Source organism: Oncorhynchus mykiss, chromosome 19 (assembly GCF_013265735.2).
Source record: "Oncorhynchus mykiss isolate Arlee chromosome 19, USDA_OmykA_1.1, whole genome shotgun sequence".
Classification (NCBI taxonomy): domain Eukaryota; kingdom Metazoa; phylum Chordata; class Actinopteri; order Salmoniformes; family Salmonidae; genus Oncorhynchus; species Oncorhynchus mykiss.
In genome coordinates this window covers 10,151,800-10,171,763 of record NC_048583.1, presented here as the reverse complement: position 1 = coordinate 10,171,763, position 19,964 = coordinate 10,151,800, and the positions used below count along the sequence as shown (strand labels likewise).

General features: G+C 43.3%; 3 protein-coding genes across 5 annotated transcripts in view; 2 read left to right on the top strand and 1 right to left on the bottom strand.

Annotated features, from left to right (window-relative positions):
* The window catches only part of LOC110498426 (TBC1 domain family member 9), a 32,531-nt gene extending 28,236 nt beyond the window's left edge, over positions 1 to 4,295 (top strand). For both annotated transcript variants that reach the window (XM_036954237.1, XM_036954238.1), the window contains 6 exons: positions 207 to 459; positions 596 to 661; positions 1,350 to 1,433; positions 1,672 to 1,740; positions 2,049 to 2,152; positions 2,314 to 4,295. In XM_036954237.1, coding sequence (XP_036810132.1) covers positions 207 to 459; positions 596 to 661; positions 1,350 to 1,433; positions 1,672 to 1,740; positions 2,049 to 2,152; positions 2,314 to 3,111 — 1,374 coding nt within the window. In that variant the 3' untranslated portion in view covers positions 3,112 to 4,295. The remainder of the gene's footprint in view (positions 1 to 206; positions 460 to 595; positions 662 to 1,349; positions 1,434 to 1,671; positions 1,741 to 2,048; positions 2,153 to 2,313) is intronic.
* A 3,998-nt stretch (positions 4,296 to 8,293) lies between these two features.
* On the top strand, positions 8,294 to 13,569 carry LOC110498444 (mitochondrial uncoupling protein 2). The gene is made up of 7 exons (XM_021575061.2): positions 8,294 to 8,450; positions 9,484 to 9,620; positions 9,754 to 9,961; positions 10,103 to 10,300; positions 10,674 to 10,775; positions 11,417 to 11,597; positions 12,015 to 13,569. Exons 2-7 carry the CDS (start codon positions 9,495 to 9,497, stop codon positions 12,127 to 12,129), a joined length of 930 nt encoding a protein of 309 aa, XP_021430736.1. The 5' UTR covers positions 8,294 to 8,450; positions 9,484 to 9,494; the 3' UTR covers positions 12,130 to 13,569.
* Positions 12,837 to 17,905, bottom strand: LOC110498445 (ELMO domain-containing protein 2). 2 transcript variants are annotated; one of them, XM_021575062.2, is made up of 9 exons: positions 17,692 to 17,905; positions 16,304 to 16,451; positions 16,029 to 16,057; positions 15,161 to 15,258; positions 14,935 to 15,064; positions 14,639 to 14,772; positions 14,433 to 14,501; positions 13,996 to 14,129; positions 12,837 to 13,887 (listed from the first exon to the last, which is right to left on the bottom strand). In XM_021575062.2, the coding sequence occupies exons 2-9, from the start codon at positions 16,446 to 16,448 to the stop codon at positions 13,727 to 13,729; spliced, it is 900 nt and encodes a 299-aa protein (XP_021430737.1). In that variant the 5' UTR covers positions 16,449 to 16,451; positions 17,692 to 17,905; the 3' UTR covers positions 12,837 to 13,726. The 2 variants fall into 2 exon arrangements, with proteins under 2 accessions (XP_021430737.1, XP_021430739.1); XM_021575064.2 differs by lacking the exon at positions 17,692 to 17,905 and adding an exon at positions 16,538 to 16,970.
* Between the last annotated feature and the right edge of the window lie 2,059 nt (positions 17,906 to 19,964).

The following is a 19,964-nucleotide window of genomic DNA, read 5'->3' as shown; positions in this document are numbered from 1 at the left end:
ATCTATATGCATTTCCTCACTGTGGGCGACCACATTTCCCCACATTTAGCATAGGTATCACCATTTGGTCTCATTCCACCTCACCTCGCTTCTTTATACTTCAAAATTTTCTAGAAAACTGCTACATAAATGTAATATATTTATTTCATTCACATTAAAACCCTGTTGAATCTATCAAATCTATTTCTACCATCTTCATTCTCCAGGCGGAACACCTGACCAGCTGCTATTGGGGCGGAACGGGTGGCAGCAACCCCACGGAGCGCCACGACCCCAGCCTGCCCTACCTGGAGCAGTACCGCATCGACCTGGAGCAGTTCAGGGGGCTGTTCTCCCTGCTCTTCCCCTGGGCCCCTGTCAACGGGGCCCATGCAGACCTCCTGGCCCTGCGCTTCTTCAGGCTCCTGGACCATAACGGAGACTCTCTGATTAATTTCCGGGAGTTTATTAGTGGACTGAGTGAGTATTGGTGGGTGAGGGGGTGTATCAAATAGAAGTTGACTAGTGATTGTAGCAACTGGTCAAAATGGATATTAAGTCTATATAGACATAATGAAATGTTATGACAAATTATCGCATCTATGGTGTATTTCAGGTGTTTTATGCCATGGGGATCTGACTGAGAAACTGAAGCTCCTGTACAAGATGCATGTGATTCCTGGTAAGTGTATGTGTGTGTGTGTACTGTTCACAGGGAGGGAAAGAAGTCCAGAGGGAAATCTATACTCCTTATATGCTGTCATAACTGAGTGAGGGGGAGGATGTTTTAAGGATAGGGGATTGGATTTATTTACTGTAAAGGAGCAAAGATAAATTATTTTGTTCTCTCCCTCGCTTGGTTGAGCATATGGAGAAGGGAAGCTGCGGTTGGATGGTGCTCAAGACTCACACAGCAGTATTTTCACTCTGCTGGAAATCTACCTCTCAATCAGAAGGGCTTTCATGGCTCTCTGGCTCAGGTCGCGTTAATTCCCTGTATAACAGCAAAGCCTGAAGCAGCTATTGTTTTGGTTCTCGGAATGATGGGGTTAGCTTTTTTCCTTTGCCAGCCACAAGGAAACATGGAAATATTGTCTCTGGCAGAATGATATATGTTGAGAACTAACAGATGTTTAGCGAGAAGAGGATACAGAAATGACTTCAGACTTATGATCCAACATTGGGATGTGTGAGGCCTCGATGGAAAGATAATGATGAATGGATACAATTTATATTGCACTTTTTCAACTGCAGTGTTTGAGGCGTTATGATAACGCCCCTTACAGCACTTGGAAAGGCGCTATAAAATGCTATCAATTATAATAACAATGGTAAGGCCTAAAATGTTGTATCTTCCTGTCCCCTCCCAGAGGTGACCCATGAGCAGGAACCAGACTCTGCCTTCGAGGCCACCCAGTACTTCTTTGAGGACATCACCCCGGAAACTTCCAATGGTAGGCCATGTCCTCATCAACACGCCAGAGGTTACACAATGTTTGCACCCCAAATTGCACCCTTTTCCCTGTATAGTCCACTAATGTTGACCAGGGCCTTATGTGCTCTCAATCACAGTCACACTCCACTCATGGCATGCATCAACCTATTTCAACCTCCCACTTTTTGTTGTCTTCTTCAGATAACTTCCTAATGTGTCCTTTCACCTTTGCACTCTTGACCTTTCCCTTCCTCCAGGCCTTGACCCCAAGTGCAAGAGCGAGAAGGATGATGGCTTTGTCAGGGTCACGTTCAAGACTGAGAAAGGTACGCACTGCTATAAAACAGTTATGAGACACGCGTATCTATCGCTAGTTTGTAAATGCTCCAATCTAAATGATAATACCTTAAGCCACAAAGTCTACCGTTCATGTTCCTTTTTTTTGTTTCCCAAGCTAGGCCTGCATGCCACTTCAGTTTATTGAGGGCATTATTGGTGCATGTTATCTTATTCATTCAACACTTTCTACTTGACAACAGCACATACATTAGTTGTTGTTATGGCCTCCTATAAATAGTCAAAGCGTGCCAGGCTGCTAGCTTTTAACTCTTAACGGCCACCTCTGTTTCTACAGTGAAGAAACTACACACCCCTGACTACCGCCACTACCTGAGGCTGTGGAACCAGGGCACCAAGAACAAACTGGACAACATGAAGGATCTGCCCAAACTCAACCAGGTAAGAGCATTAAGAACCACTCCACCTCCCCAGGGGGAGTCAGTGGAGTCCACTTGATCAATGTGGCTGTGTGAGGCTATGAAATTGTGTGTGTCGTGCCAATGAATCTACCTCGTCTTCCTTCCCAGGCTAACCTATGTCTTCCTCTCTCTCTCCTTCAGAGCCAGTTCATAGAGCTGTGCAAGACACTGTACAACATGTTCAACGAGGACGCCCAGGAGCAGGAGCTGTACCACGCCACGGCCACCGTCACCAGCCTGCTGCTGGAGATGGGCGAGGTGGGCAAGCTCTTCTGCCATTCCAAGGACCAGGAGGAGCAGGACCAGGATGATCCAGAGGAGGCCAAAACCAGTGGGCCAGCCCGAGATGGAGGGACCAAGCCTGGGGGTGTCTTCCAGCAGAGGGGCCAGGGGGAGAAGGAGAGCCAGGCCAGGCCCTGTGGCCCTGCGAAGAGGGATGGCAGGGGCGAGCAGCTGTCTGCCATGGAGGACATTAAGCTGGAGGACTCGTCCCCGAAGGACACAGGGACATCGTCCTCCATGCTCATCTCAGATGACGAGACCAAAGACGACACGTCCATGTCGTCCTACTCGGTGCTCAGCGGCGGCTCCCATGAGCTCGACGACAAGCTTCACTGCGAGGACATTAATGACGACACGGTCCTGGTGCGCAGCAAGAATGGGCCCCATGGTGGAGGTGGAGGGGTAGGGAATGGGCTTCACGGTGAAGGTGGGCCCCATGGCAGAGATGGGGGGCTGCCTCACAGCACCAGCATAGATAAAGACTGGGCCATCACCTTTGAGCAGTTCCTGGCATCGGTGCTCACTGAGCAGGCCCTGGTGCTTTACTTCGAGAAGCCAGTGGAGGTGGCCGCACGTATCACCAATGCCAAGAATGTGAGGAAAGTGGGGTGCTCCCTACTGTCCGCTAGCGACTATGAGATCTCCCTGTCTGGGTAACTAATGCCTCAATGAAAAAGAGAATTTACAGAGACAGACTCTTGCTCTGTAGGTTGACTGCTTCGGAAAACAGGGAAACATGTCATGTAAATGTACAACGTGAAAAACCCAGTCTTCTCCTCTTTGTTGGGTGACAAGAATGACAGTCTGCTAGAACTGATAAGTCTAACATTTGTGTGCAATACTATAAGAGTAAAAAAATCAAATAAATACCTGCTCTTAGCAATGTATTTTACCAGATGTCAACAACTTGGTTTTATCTTTAGGGTTAGATTCTGTTCAGCAGAGGGACCAGGGAAGGACAAAAAGGGCTTTATTGACCTTTGACCTCAAAAGGAATTCAGGCAGAGCTGTGGTGTGTGTACTGTACATGTATTAGCTGTGCTTGCTGTACTTTATATGAAGTCATGTATACATGTTACTACTAATAATCGCTAAACCAGTTAGACTACTACGTATCATGATGTTTAAGTCTTACAGACCACCAGCCCAGTCCAGGAGTGGCCTGTCACAGTCCCAGAGGAACACTGCTCAGTCGTTGTAGAGTTCTGTCACCCGCTAACTCATTAGCCGCTAGGCTAATTGACTAACAGCAACCTGTGGGGCAGTTCTACTCACTGCTAATCTATTAGCCGCTAATTTACACTAGAAACAATGGTTAAGACGGGTAGCATCCGTTAGCTACAATGAAGAAGTGACTGTACTTCTAGAGTTGGGAAGATTAGTTGCCGCCGCTTCAGGATAACCCACACTTGCACTGGAATGAAATATGAATGGTGGTGAAACCTTTATCTGGCTAGATGTACTTCAGTAAATTCACTAAGGAAAAGACTGTTTAGATTTCATTCGTGTGGTAGCTTAGCCTGCATACTGAACTGTAGAGCACATGCACTTTGTTTTATCAGGAAAAAATGACATTTACAACATCTTTCCTTTTAATTCCATAAGCATGTTTTCTGCCTTTTTTCTGTGCCACTCCTGCACTCGTCGTCAGCACACTCCAAAAGCGTATTTTTTTTAAAACAATGTTTTTGAACTTTTTGCTCTGTATATTTTTACTGTTTTATTTATTTTTTTGTTCCAATGTGAATGATTTTGTCATGTACAAAGGTCATGATTTTTAAGTGTACCACTTCAACTAATTAAAAAGTGTAGAATGAACGGTCTTACGCTACATATTAAAATGTCTCATGTCTCTTTATGGGATTTATCAGTTAGGGTTGCTCATACTGTAGCCTGGGATAAATATTGATAAGCTCTGTTTCGACATTGAGAGGGGAAGACGGATCTATACAGAGATGGAGACGGAGCACCCTCTGCTGGAGAAGAGAATGTTCCAGAATCAGACCCAAAATTCTGCAATGCCACCAAAGATCAGGATATATGAGGATGCTTTCATCAGGCTGTTTATCATTGAAAGAATGGTCAGTTCCTGTCTACTTGAGGGGGTGGCTCTCCCATAGACACCAATGCGATAGCAGTTGGGTCTGGTCTACTCAGCTCAATGGTCTACTCGGCTCCATTTGAAACAAGCAAAAAATGAGGGAGTAGAATATCTCTGATGCCACCACTGCAAATACTTTTCTCTTTTCTATCTAAGCGAAGGGTTAATGGCTAACATTTTTGCAGTTCTCTAGCTTCGACAATGGTGCGCAGTGTCAGCGTGGGAGACATGCTGAAATAGAGACTTTGTCACATACAGGTTGTTTGTGAAATCTCTCGCTTTCTTCTCATCTGCTGCTCTGCAGATGCTTGGGGGTGTGGTTCAGGTTGACCAATAAGAGCTTGCCATTGTAATGCATATGGGAACATTCTCTAGCAATGATTAATCCATTAACGTAGTAATGGATTGGGTTGAAGTGTTTACTGGTCTCTGTTCTCCTTTTACTGCAGTTATGTAATACTTGTTCATCCCAGGACCTGAGCAAACGCAAAGGTCCCTAAATTATGGATTCAAAGGTCATTAGAATGTAGAACAGGGTTTCCAAAACTCGGTCCTGGGGCCCCCCTGGGTACACGTGTTTGCTCTTGCACTACACAGCTGATTCAGGACCGTCTTTGGGAAACTGATGTAGAACACTGGATTTTTGATTTATTAAATTAACACCTAATTAATCATGTGTGATGCTGAATGATAGTGTGTTTAAAAAAAAAAAAAAATTACCATTCATCCCAGAGCCTACACGGTAGGTGCAAAGTCTTATGTATGGTAGCAAACAATGTCCCCAATTCCCTCTTGCTTTTAGGATTATTTTCTGTTTATACTCCAATCACCGGTTTTTTTTCCTTTGTCTACAGGGGTAATATGTTAACCAATAATGTTCTGTTTATCAAGTTCTCATTCCTGTGTGTTTACCATGAACCTGGGTGGTCAGCCTAACCGCACTTCTTTACACCCGGAAGCTAGCCGCACCAATGTGCCTGAGGAAGCACTGTTCAACTGACGACCGAGGTCAGCATGCAGGTTGCCCGGCGCACCACAAGGAGTCGCTAGGGTGCGACGAGCCAAGTAAAGCCAAGTAAAACCCGGATGATGCTGGCCCAATTGTGTGTTGCCCTATGGGACTCCCGATCATGGCCGGTTGTGATACAGCCTGGGATCGAACCCGGGTCTGTAGTGATGCCTCTAGCACTGCCTTAGTGCCTTAGACCTCTGCGCCACTCGGGGGGCCCAGGGTCAGTTTTGTCTTTTACATAAGAAGGTGGCGTTTCTCAGTAGCTGAGCTGAAGAGGGAGAGAGGGAAAACACCCTGCTGTAAGGCAATACTCTTATCAGACCCATTTGACCTTTAGTCCCTAGATCACGTCACAACCCTCCCACTTCTGTCACCTCTGTATATTGACCGAGAGGCAAACTCTTCACTCTACATGTGCCAGCATTACGATTTGAACGGTTCTGGGACTTCAGTCCGTTCCAACATGTGCTCAAACATTTTGTCCCCCTAAAAACACCAGTGACATGTAACTTATTGTAGAGAATTAAGGTAGCTGCTAGCATGGTTAAACCAGACTGAACACTACAGCCTGGTATGTTTAAACGTCTCTATCAATAGGCAGCCAATCGAAATAAAGCCAACTATCTCACCTGGTCTGTCACAATTTCATCAGGAACACCAGTTACCTTTTGACAGACTGTCATGAATCTGGCTGTTAGCCAATTAAACTCTCCCACCTTAAGCCCCTGTCCTCCACACCCTAACTCCTATTGGCTGAGAGCTTAGACAAGCCTCTCGACAGCTGGTACGATGGGTCCACTGCACGTTACTGATGTTGTTGCTACAAATGTTGTAGATAAGCAACATATTGTTGTAATGAAGGGAATGATTACATTCAGTAAACCCATCTTCGTGTTACGGATACTTCTGATATTCATATAGGTCTGCTGGTAGCTGTGGGGTGAACAGAGTAAAAGAGCCCCAGTGGTTCCAAATACTCTGTGGTAGATGGCTATGTAAACTCAGAATAAAAAGAAATGTCCCTTTTTCAGGACCCTGTCTTTCAAAGATAATTTGTAAAAATCCAAATAACTTCACAGATCTTCACTGTAAAGGGTTTAACCACAGCTTCCCATGCTTGTTCAATGAACCATACATTAATGAACATGTATGCACCTGTGGAACGATCGTTAAGACACTGACAGCTTACAGACGGTAGGCAATTAAGGTCACAGTTATGAAAACGTAGGACACTAAAGAGGTATTTCTACTGACTCTGAAAAACACCAAAATAAAGATGCCCAGGGTCCCTGCTCATCTGCGTGAACGTGCCTTAGGCATGTTGCAAGGAGGCATGAGGACTGCAGATGTGGCCAGGGCACTTAATTGCAATGTCCGTACTGTGAGACGCCTAAGACAGCGCTACAGGGAGACAGGACAGACAGCTGATCGTCCTCACAGTGGCGGAGCACTTGCAACAACACCTGCACAGGATCGGTACATCTGAACATCACACCTGCGGGACAGGTACAGGATGGCAACAACTGCCCGAGTTACACCAGGAACGCACAATCCCTCCATCAGTGCTCAGACTGTCCGCAATAGGCTGAGAAAGGCTGGACTGAGGGCTTGTAGGCCTGTTGTAGTAAGGCAGGTCCTCACCAGACATCACCGGCAACAACGTTTCCTATGGGTACAAACCCACCGTCGCTGGACCAGACAGGACTAACAAAAAGTGCTCTTCACTGACGAGTTGCAGTTTAGTCTCACCAGGGGTGATGGTCTGATTCGAGATTATAGTCGAAGGAATGAGCGTTACACCGAGGCCTGTACTCTGGAGCGGGAGCGATTTGGAAGTGGATGGTCCGTCATGGTCTCGGGCGGTGTGTCACAGCATCATCGGACTGAGCTTGTTGTCATTGCAGGCAATCTCAAAGCTGTGTGTTACAGGGAAGACATCCTCCTCCCTCATGTGGTACCCTTCCTGCAGGCTCATCCTGACATGACCCTCCAGCATGACAATTCCACCAGCCATACTGCTCAGTCTGTGCGTGATTTCCTGCAAGACAGGAATGTCAGGGTTCTGCCATGGCCAGCGAAGAACCCAGATCTCAATCCCATTGAGCATGTCTGGGACCTATTGGATCGGAGGGTGAGGGCTAGGGCCATTCCCCACAGAAATGTCCAGGAATTTGCAGGTGCCTTAGTGGAAGAGTGGGGTAACATCTCACAGCAAGAACTGGCAAATCTGGTGCAGTCCATGAGGAGGAGATGCACTGCAGTAATTAATGCAACTGGTGGCCACACCAGATACTGACTGTTACTTTTGACCCCCCCCCCCCCCCCTCCATTTATGTTCGTCACATGTCTGTGGAACTTGTTCAGTTTATGTCTCAGTTGTTGAATCTTGTTATGTTCATACAAATATTTACACATGTTAAGTTTGCTGAATATAAACGCAGTTGACAGTGAGAGGACGTTTCTTTTTTTGCTGAGTTTATGACAAAAGGTACCAAAAGGTACCATTACACAATGAGTGGGGAATGTTGCCACATTGCACTGAGATTAATGAAATATTCCCATTAAATGTTGCATTGTAGTTTCAAAGTAATGTACTGGTAAATGTGTTGTTTTTCACGAATGTTAGAAGCTGTGCGCTGCTGTAGGGTTGATTTGGACATTGACTTTCTTGACAGTGAGTGGACTTTGGTTTGGCCCGTGCTCCTGTACACAGTAACACCTCTCTCTGTGGCAAGTCAGTAAAAAATTGAATAAATATGAGGATGCACAACTCCTTGTTTCAGGGTTAGGGCTGGCTCCCTGGGACTGTAGTTTGGGCTCTCACGTCCTGCAGTAAACCAATAGCTAGTCAAACGGATTTTAATCCACAGGATTAATAACAATGTAAGTACTCTCAGATATTACCTGTTAGATTTCGCTACACTCGCAAAACAATTTGATTTGATTTGACCAACATGGTTTAATTTTTTGTTGTTGTTGGTTAGACCTAATATAGGTTTTGTAAATCTTGGTTTCTTTTTTAGATGTGTTGCACCATTTAATTTTAAACCTGGATTAGTTCATCTAAAGTTCGATCTTTAAACTATGAGAAGTTACATGTGTCATAATGGATTCACCATAGCAACGTGTTCTCATTCTATTTCTATGGAAACAAATTAGCACTGGTCATTGCTAGCTTGTGTCCTTTATACAGGCTATTAAAACTATACTTTTTGGTCAAATTAGTTAGCTGGCTAGTTGACTTTTACAATCATGGTATCCACAAGAGCGTTAATCACACTGAAAATGAAGCACATACACTGACATTTTATCAATTTAAACCTCCTGCAGGAGCAGTTCAGAATAATCCCTTATCTACATTTTAATTTCATTTTAAAACAATAGAGCAAGAAGATTTAAACTAAGAACAAAATTAAACTTAGTTTAGAAGAAGGTTTACATTTAACAAAGATTAATTTAAAACTAGGTTTAACATGTGGTGCAACAAGATTAATAATTGAACCTTGATTTAACCCCGTTTAAACCTTGATTAAACCCAGTTATTGACCTTGATTAAACCCAGTTATTGACCTTGATTTAACCCAGTTTGAGTTAATCCATGTTGGTGCAACCCACCCCTATATATAACTGATGTTTATTTGATCTGGTTGATTGTATAGATTATTATAATCAATGCTGTTCAGTTGTTATTATGATGTAATGTGTTTTCAAATATCACAAAATCCCTCCTGCCACAACAATAGGCTACACACTGCACAGGCTATTGTACTTTAGAAACTGAATCAACAAATTGACCGGCATATTACTCAACAATATCCTAAGTATCCACAGCATTTTCCTAAATTCCAAGGATGGTAAGAGAGAATAGATGCGGCAGTGTTGACATCCTTCCCTCTTCCTCCTTCACTGTCTGCAGTACCAGGGACCATGGTGGGAATGAAGCCCTCCGATACACCCCCTACCCTGGGGGTGAAGCTGCTGAGTGCTGGCTCAGCGGCCTGCATCGCTGACCTGGTCACCTTTCCCCTGGATACAGCCAAAGTCAGACTCCAGGTAATGGTTCACTGTCCACCTCCAGCCCTGAAGACTTGAGTCTGACCTCCTGTAACTCTGAATTTTACTGGCACCTCCTGTAACACTGATTCTTGTGGGGACCTCCGTTAACACTGACACTTGTGAACCCCAGATTCAGGGAGAGAAGGTGGCGTCGGAAGCTACCAAGGGCATCCGCTACAGGGGGGTGTTTGGGACAATCAGTACCATGATCCGGACGGAGGGGCCCAGGTCGCTGTATAACGGTCTGGTGGCGGGCTTACAGAGACAGATGTGCTTTGCCTCCATCAGGATCGGCTTCTATGACAACGTCAAAAACTTCTACTCTGGCGGCGCAGACAGTAAATTAGGATAACAGTTATTCATCGGAGATAATAATCTGTGATGTTACATATTTTGTACCAAGAGAAGAAGCATCATATAGTACCTCAATCATCATCCTTTCAGTACTTAACAAACCCTCTGCCCCTGTCCTATCCCAGCTGCAAATATTGGTATCCGTATCTTGGCCGGCTGCACCACAGGGGCCATGGCTGTGTCTTTCGCCCAGCCCACGGACGTGGTGAAGGTCCGCTTCCAGGCTCAGGTCAACCTGACCGGGGTGGCTCGTCGCTACACGGGCACCATGCAGGCCTACAAACACATTTTCAACCACGAGGGCATCCGCGGGCTCTGGAAAGGTTAGTCAGTACAACCCTGGGCCCAATCGGTTGATTTGCAAGTAACACCAATCTCCATTGGTTGTGTTGCTGCCAGCTTTGAGCCCCATTGATTGTGTTTGTCCGTAGTGGAACTGTTTGCATAGAAAAGACCAAAGATTGTTGTCTATGTCACTGTCATTCAATGTCAGGGATGTACAGATATTGATTGGAGCAGATACTGCAAAGTTGATGATCCCATAGGACAGAACTTGAGTGCACCTGAAAATAAAGCTTGGCTTTGCAGGTTGTTGTTGAGTTTTCTTGGGCCTTTTACTAATGATAGACTAGTGGTTTAATTCTGGTATAACTATTGGGGTTATCAACCAACCGACGTGCTTCTTGTTCACTCCAGGCTGTCTACCCAACATCACTAGGAACGCTCTGGTCAACTGCACAGAGCTTGTGACCTATGACCTCATCAAGGAGGCCATTCTTAGGCACAACCTGTTGTCAGGTGAGTGGGTGCTATTGGTGCATACAGTCACAGCGAGACAGCTGACTGGGCAGAAGTCCACATGCCCTCTCGCTCTTTTGTTCTTCATGTATCTTGAAAGCCTGATAACAGTATACATATTGGTACATAATATTCTGTCCAGCTATGGAATAACACGGAGCTAACATTTATCTCATGGATTTTTATTGCACCTTTCACAACAAAGCGGTATAAAACAGAGATAATGATTTCCTGCAGGCCTCGAGACAGAGGCCTTATACAGTACAATGTATCTGCATGGCACTACTTGAACATTAACTTTAGTGTAAGCATTTCTGTTATACATCTGTGTTAATCCACTAGTTCATCTAAGGTTCAATCTTTAAACTATGATTAGTTACACGTGTCATAATGGATTCACCATAGCAATATGTTCTCATTCTATTTCTATGGAAACAAATTAGCTAGCTAGCAAATTGAGTTTGAAATACAGGCCATTAAAACGAATTGCACTTTTTGGTCGAAATAGTTAGCTGGCTAGTTGACTTTTACAAACATGGTATCCACAAAATCTAAAATTGTTAATCATACTGAAAATAGGTGCCCATTGATATCTTTGTGACAGTGTTTCAAAAGGGCTTATGATGACCGTTTTCCCACAGATAACCTCCCGTGTCATTTTGCTTCTGCGTTCGGCGCCGGCTTCGTTACCACCTGCATTGCCTCTCCGGTGGACGTGGTGAAGACACGATACATGAACTCTCCGCCGGGCCAGTATAAGAGTGCCATCAACTGTGCCTGGACCATGGCCACCAAAGAGGGACCCACGGCCTTCTACAAAGGGTGAGCTCACAGACAGTCACACACACTGACCGGTGTCCTTCAGTCTGTTGATAGAACAAGGCAGTCGGATGTAGTTGTACATTTTAGAGTCCTCAATGATATATAATTGATTTTGCTGTTTTGGATGGTTACCTTGACACAGTAACTCTTCCAGAGGAGGCTGGTGGGAGGAGATATAGGAGGACTGGCTCATTGTAATGGCTGGAATGTAATCAAACATATTGAAACCACGTTTGACTACGTTCCATTTATAACATTCTAGCCGTTACAATGAGCCCATCCTCCTATAGCTCCTCCCAGCAGCCACCTCTGAACTCTACTAAGCAAAACTTTGGAGCATTCGCAGGGATCTTTAGTTGAAAGTCACTCCCAGACAGGCCAACTAATGTTTAATTTGTCCTCTCTTGTTCCCTGTAGATTTGTGCCCTCATTTCTAAGGCTGGGCTCATGGAACGTTGTGATGTTTGTGTCGTTTGAGCAGCTCAAGAGAGTCATGATGGTAGGAAAGCAGAAGATGGAGGACAAAAGTTAACTTCATTCCTAATGATGACAAGCGCACAAACCCTAGCCATATTGAGTTGGACCCACAATGTAGTGTAGACTACAGGAACACTATGGACCACGATCCATAACGTTAAGATTCCTATGTGTTCGTCAGCATGTTGTATGAATAATGAGGAATCCTTTGTTAAAAAAGGAGTTGTGAAAGTGCATTTGAAGTGCATCTACCTTGGAGAACAGTTTTATTTTCTCTATTGTTATTTATTTTGACCTATACTTCTCCTACGGTCTCAAACCAGTCCACGGAGACCTCTAGCCATTCTCTATAGTGTATTTAGCACACCTGCCAAATGTGAACTAATCAGCAAGCTGCTGTTACTTTAAATCAGATGTACTAGGGTTAGGATACAGAGTACTCTAGGAACGACTAGAGTTAAGGCAGCCCCCTCCGCAACGCTCTGATTCAGAGGGGTTGGGTTAAATGCGGAGGACACATTTCAGTTGAACGCATTCAGTTGTGCAACTGACTAGGTCTCCCCCTTTCTCTTAATTCCCCCCCAAAACTTTTAATTAGTTATAGTTTAATAATTAGTATTTAGATGGAGGTAATTTGCAATATATTGAACTTAATAAATATACTTTGTTTGTCTGTGTTCATTGTATTGTTCATTACACCATCCATTTAATCTCAATCTCGGGCCTGACAGCTGACAGTCATCACACACACATCCAAAAACATCACATCAGAAGTTTAATTTATTAACACTGGACATGTGTCAGTCGTTACAAAGATCCATACTGGGTCTACAAAATGTCAAATCATCTTAAAAAAAAAAAAAATCAGGGCCCACGGCCTATAAATAACAGACAAAATACCATACAAAGTCAGCTTTCAGCAAAGACAATATTGTACGAATGTGTGGAATAGGCAGCGGCGTAATAACCAGTAATCTCAGCACCACCTATTGAAATGTATTGACAACGACGGTATCAATTCAAACGCATTAAAACATGCACAGAGCTCTCAGTGTCTGAGTAAGTAGTACAACCACTGAGCATTAGGTAAACAAATTATTCCTTAGTTGTAAGTCTACTACGATATAAATTCCCTCTCTGGACACATATTTGATTCCTGAGCAAGAAGGACAAATACGAGAATGAGTAGGCAAAGTTATTATGAATACATGCGAGACGGCACTTGTTGACTTTGTTAAATAAATTCAAACCTAGTTACCAGCTAGTTAATATTATTCACCAATCTCAATTTCCTCTAAAACTATTATGTAATTCCTTTCCATGTCCACTGAAAAGTACACAGCCAATCAACTACATAGAACTAGTGCCCTACTATTTTATTTCCCCTTTTGTAATATTTGAAGCATTGGAATGGTCATTATTTGAGGCAGAGGGTTGAATTCCAGTCACTTGGTCTTATTTATTTCTAAAAACTACTAAAGTCACTAATTTATACCATTTTTAAAAAGAGGTGTGTAGATTGGGTCTAAACTAAGATCGAAGGGAAAGCTAGCTCAAAATGTCCCTTATAGATTTGGAAGTACGCTGTAGTGTATCGAGGTTCTGGTGGTCCCAATTAGGTCCAAGCGAGACCCGTTCAGTCGGTTGGTCGGTCAGTTACTTCTTGGACTATCCGTCATGGTGAGGGCGACGGCGGGGTCCAGCAGTTGAATCTTGATGTTGTCGTGGAACTTTTCCCTGTAGTGGTTGAACTCCATGATGCTCTCGGGCTCCTCCTCCACCCAGAACTTATCAAACTTGTACACCAGGTAACCTGAAGCAGGGAGGCCAAGACAGACTTAGGGGTTTAGGTAACCTGAAGCAGGGAGTTATCCCCTATGCTACTGACAAACAGAGTTGAGCGCGATTAGCATACACTTACAGAACAGCTGATGGAGGTGCTGCAGTTGGGGTCTCCCAGACACCGTGTTGTAGAAGTGGGGTTTGAGAGCACCACTCTTCAGTAAACTGTACGCCATCTCCGTCAGGTTGATACCCACTATGGCATAGGAGTACCTGAAACATGACACACATATGATAATCATTAAAAGGCTATAAATGTTGTCAAAGTAGGTTTACTTTGGGTGTGCTTGTTTTAGCTTGTTTGGGGCCCAGGTGGGCAGAGGTTTCCCTTTAGGACTAATGGAAAAGTCTCAAATGTGGAAACTCTACCCACCCAGTACATTGGGCAAGCTAAAACAAACAACTATTGACAGATGAGTGAATATACTGAAATGTGCAACAGAACAGCTGACATTTAAAGAACAGAGTTCAACAGGCCAGTCAACTCCTAAAATGAGATAATTACGTAATCCTTACCCCAGTTTGGGATGGTTTGCGTGGGACAGCACTTGCCGAGCCTCTTCAGTGTAGTTCTCACTAAAGAACCTGTAATAAACAAGATACCGAATAAAAAAAGTTTAAGCTAGCTTAAACTTGAGAAAAAAATATACAACTTTTCAGAATACTAATGAGCAAGGTTAGATTGTTAAGGACTGTACAGTCATTCAGACAACATAACTCACACAAGGTTGGTTAGGCCCAACATGCCCATTCCTCGGAAGTCAGTCTTGGGGTCATCGCCTTGGAAACCAATGTCGCCCCACTGTTTGGTAACTCTGGACTCCAGTTTGACCTCGGGCATCAACAGGTCCCACAACTGTAGAGTCAGACAAGTCCATTCCTGTTAATACTTTACACTTACCTTTAAATAGAGATGATATTAAAAAGGTTGAAACAGTCATGTTGAATCATCTCATCCAGAAACATTCCACTGCTCCATGCTAGTCATTGACATAAAACAAATGAACAGCCACAGTACCTTCAAAAGCATTTCCTCGTGTTGGACTTTATCCGAGTCAAAATTCTCCTTCCTCAACTCTTCCACGGACGTGAATAAGTTCCTGTATCCCGTTATTTGTAAGAGACACAGCTTCAGATTCACCTTAAACCTAGGACCAAAGAGACACACATTAGTCAGCAATACATACCATATAAAATCATCTATATAAAATATTAATAAAACTGTAAAGGGTAACAAGACTGACGTGGGATCCCTCTGCGTTTTGACATTCTTTTCCCTCATGACAAGATCCAGATGCTTCTCCAAACCATCCTCCTCCACTTCCACAGCAGCTCTTAATAGCTGGAGAGAGGGAAGGAGAGAGGAAGAGAAAGGGAGGGGAAAAGGATGGAGGGACAGAGGAGAGAGATGGTGTGATTAGTTATCTCATCCATGGTAATTGCTCAGAGTTTGTGTTAGTACTTCTCCTACAGACTATGATGTCATAACACGCACGATGATCACTGAGGTCAGATGATGGAACAACCAACTATGTATTACCTACTGCCTTAAACTTTGTATGGGGGAAATACCATAGTAACAGAGTGATGCTGAGACTCAGAATTGTTCCCTTTAAAATGTATGCCAAACAAAAAATAATATTTGCAAAGTTAAGCAAACCATACAACTACACACAACGACAACTTCCAACAGTGCAGATGCAAAGGTTTGGTAAGTGAATGACAACACCAACAGCACAAACCCTCATTTTATTACCAAACTTTGCATCTGCACTGTTCAACTAAATGTGTTTTTGTAAAATATTCTGTGGAAATTGTTAAAGTAGTTGTGTGCATTGAGTTGTATGTTTTGTTTAACTTTGCAATCATTGGTATTTGTTTGCCATTCATTTTAAAAGTGAAAAATCAGAGTCTCCGCATTTCTCTATTACCATGGAAATGCCCATGAACTGTTGATAAGAATGTGAATAGCAACCATCGAGGTACTGATCAATGGATTTGTTAAGTGGGTTAAATGTAACAGTTGATTGTGGTTGTCTGTATGATAACTAGTCAACCATGCATTCCTGCTTCAGTAAAAATCAAGTGAAATGAATGATTTCCAACATTTACCTTAGATTTGGAGTTCTTGAGTGAGTATTCTGAATGAAGAAAAATCAAATGCCAGGTTAAAAACAGTTCAAAATGATAATGAATAGCACAACTGACAACTTGTTTTTCGTATAGGCTGGGTAGTGTTCATTGGGCATCGAATGGAGGAAAAACAGGGAGGACTATCTGGACTTGTCCAATTAGAGACGCCAATTGTTGTTTTTCCGTAACAAAACGCTTTAAAACATGCTCTGTTACCCTAATGAACACTATTTAGCTCTAGAATGTAACCTCACCTGCTTTCGTTGTCCTGGGCGCCCCAGGCTTGTAGCCGGCACAAATCCTTTGCAGCTCGCATTTCCCTGTCACCTGTCTGATGAACCACTTCAGCCAGTATCTAAGGAAGGACGTGTAGAAGTATCCCCAGATGCTGCCGAACATGGTCTACAACAAACATGTCAGCAAGAGTTCAAAATACAACAAGGCAAGTGAATGACACCATAATCATAAGAGTATTCCAAGACACATACTGGTAGGACAGCAATGGCGAGCCGTGCCTCTTCTTCGAAACATTGACAAATGAGCACCCAAAAAGATTCCCCGTGTACTCCAGACAAGTCTATCGATTTATCCTTTAGTTGTACGCCGTGCAATGGTATTAATGGCAGATTTTTTTTTTCTCCAGCAATGGTAATGTCTCTGTAGTAGGAGCTAGCTATTGATACCTTCAAGCTATCAGTCTTTAAAGTACTGCAGGACCTCCCCAAAAACAATCATTGCCTACTCTGTACAAAACCCCATATTCAATGGGAACGGTTGATACGTAGCTAATCTTAAAATGGCATGTCATCAGATAGGCCTAGGTGGTCATGTCAGGTCAAGTCAATCACTGGAAAGTTACCGTAGCAGTAACTTTCCACGGTGTCCCCCTCCCAAATTATCTAAATCTAACTGCAACTATTTCACAATCATTGATTTGCTAGCAAGCCATCTGTTGAATGCTGTTCCAGGACAGTCATTTACTTAGCTAGGAGACCAGGCGTGATTCATTTTGCCAATTAGTTCGTCGTACAGCCTAGAAACCAGGTGCAGGCTGTGGCACCGCTGAACCAGGCTTGCCAGTGAAATGAGAGAACACGTTGCAACATGAACAGAACGGCTCTATTGTAATTTGAGCTCCTACTTTAGCAGGTGTCTTTACACAAATGGCTTTTGCTTGGCAAAATAACTGCTTTGTTAGCCGACTGACAGCTTGTCTTTTGTTTAGCAGCTAACGTTAGTTAGCTCCTAACTAACTGCTAGCTAGTCAGCTCGTAGTAGATCGCCTCATTTCAGCCACTGTGCCTCCACCGTAAAGCTTCAGCACAGTAGCTTCAGGTTTCTAAGTTAGTTGTTGGGGTACTAAAAATGTACAGTCATTTCATTGACCGGTAACGTTACAACACTAACTAGACTAGCTATAACAAACTGACTGTTCTGGAACAGCATTCAACGGATAGCTTGCTAGCAAATCAATGATTGTGGAATACTTGCAGTTAGAGACCTAGATAATTAACCCCAGAAAGAAAGTCAACATGTTAATAAACACAGTTAGCTATACCTGGCTTTTAAGCGTTAGCTAGCTAGCTACCTACTAACGTTAGCTAGCTTAGCCACACATTCACAACAGGTTGTCAATATTTACCTCTAGTAATCAGGTGGATTATGTCAGCAATTACGCCTTGACTTGAGTGAAGATAGCAATAAATATACCTAGTTGGGAGCGTTATTTACTTTAGCAATGACAAATTCCTCAGATTAAACTAAAAAAGATGTGTCCACTGAGATAGTGATGTTGACAAGTATTTTTTGGCTAACCTCTTCTTTGATTAAGAGAATCTCGACCCACAAGTGTACCACTTTACCTTTAGCGCCACCTGTTGGGTTGGGGTATGGAGAGTTGATGGAATCCTGGGGTGTATTCAATACGCAGATTCTGTGTCAAAACGTTTTGCAACAGAACAGAAACCGTGTACTCCAAACGATCTTCAACGTGACATACAAGTTGTTGGGTTCTTAAACGGACGTTGTAGTTCCTATTAATTGTATGGTTTCCACGTGTTGCCATTCCAATCTGAATAGTCTGCTAAGGGTTTGGCACAAGCTGCTATAAATGATAAATTCTGCTCTAAAGTGAAGTTTGTGGGGTTCCTTCCAACTTCTTCTACCCGCTTTATTTTATTTTTAAGAGAGCCACAACTCAACTACAACTTATATTTAAGAACAAAACGGAACTCACCAACATTTGGAGTAAATTTTTTTACCTGCTAATTAATTGCACCCTGGTGTCCCAGGTCTAAATCAGTCCCCGATTAGACGGGAACAATGAAAAAAAAAACAGTGGAACAGGCTTCGAGGTCCAGAGTTGAAATTGAGGGCACTAACCTATTATAATAGCTGCATTTCCTATACTTGCCACATGAAGGTGCGGATGTTGCATAGGATGTATGGTGAAAATACTTCTCTAAAGAAACCATGGTCACTGGTATAGGGATTAAGTTTAACAGCTCGACAAATTCCTTGAATTAGTAGTGTGTTCATATTTGATTGAAGTATGGAATCAGACATGTCAATCTCCCATTTTTAAACACTAATGTTTTGGCAAAAAAAAAACATTGCATGTATGGAGACTTTACTTTATCTATGATATAGCTTTATCAATCTAAGTATCTTCAACTATTTATCTATATATTTTAATCAATAATGTATTATATATTTTTATATATTTATCTATATCTATATGGTATGTATATGTCAATAGATTCCGATAGCACATTTGACCACATCAATCAAATCAAACTTTATTTGTCACTTGCGCTGAATACAACAAGTGTAGACCTTCCTATGAAATGCTTTTTTGCTTACAATCCCTTAACAAACAGTGCAGTTCAAGAAGAGTTATGCGCACTGTGTTAAGAAGCAGTGCCGCTTGGTTGGGTTGTGTATCAGAGGACACATGACTTTCAACCTTCGTCTCTCCCGAGCCCGTACGGGAGTTGTAGCGATGAGACAAGATAGTAACTACTAACAATTGGATACCACGAAATTGGGGAGAAAAAGGGGGTAAAATTAAACAAAAAAAGTAACACAATAAGAATAACAATAACGAGGCTATATACAGGGGGTACCGGTACCGAGTCAGTGTGCGGGGGTACAGGTTAGTTGAGATAATTTGTACATGTAGGGGTGAAGTGACTATGCATAGATAACAAACAATGAGTAGTAGCAGTGCACAAAAGGAGTGGAGGGTCAATGTAGATAGTCCGGTATTAATTGTTCAGCAGTCTTATGGTTTGGAGGTAGAAGCTGTTGAGGAGCCTTTTGGTCCTAGACTTAACGCTCCGGTACCGCTTGCCGTGCGGTAGCAGAGAAAACAGTCCATATTTGGGTGACTGGAGTGTCTGACAATTTTATGGGCTTTCCTCTGACACCACCTATTATGTAGGTCCTGGATGGCAGGAAGCTTGGCCCCAGTGATGTACGGTCAGATGCTGAGCAGTTACTGGCGGTGATGCAACCAGTCAGGATGCTCTTGATGGTGCAGCTGTAGAACCTTTTGACAATCTGGGGACCCATGCCAAATCTTTTCAGTCTCCTGAGGGGGAAAAGGTTTTGTCCTGCCCTCTTCACGACTGTCTTGGTATGTTTGGCACTTTGTGACATCATCTGATGTAAGAATGGCTTTATAAATACATTTCATTGATTGGTGATGTGGACACCAACCGCTCCACTACAGCTCCATCGATGTTAAGGGGCCTGTTCAGCCCGCCTTTTCCTGTAGTCCACAATCATCTCATTTGTCTTGCTCACATTGAGTGAGAGGTTGTTGTCCTGGCACCACACTGCCCGTTCTCTGACCTCCTCCCTATAGGCTGTCTCATCGTTGTCGGGGATCAGGCCTACCACTGTTGTGTCGTA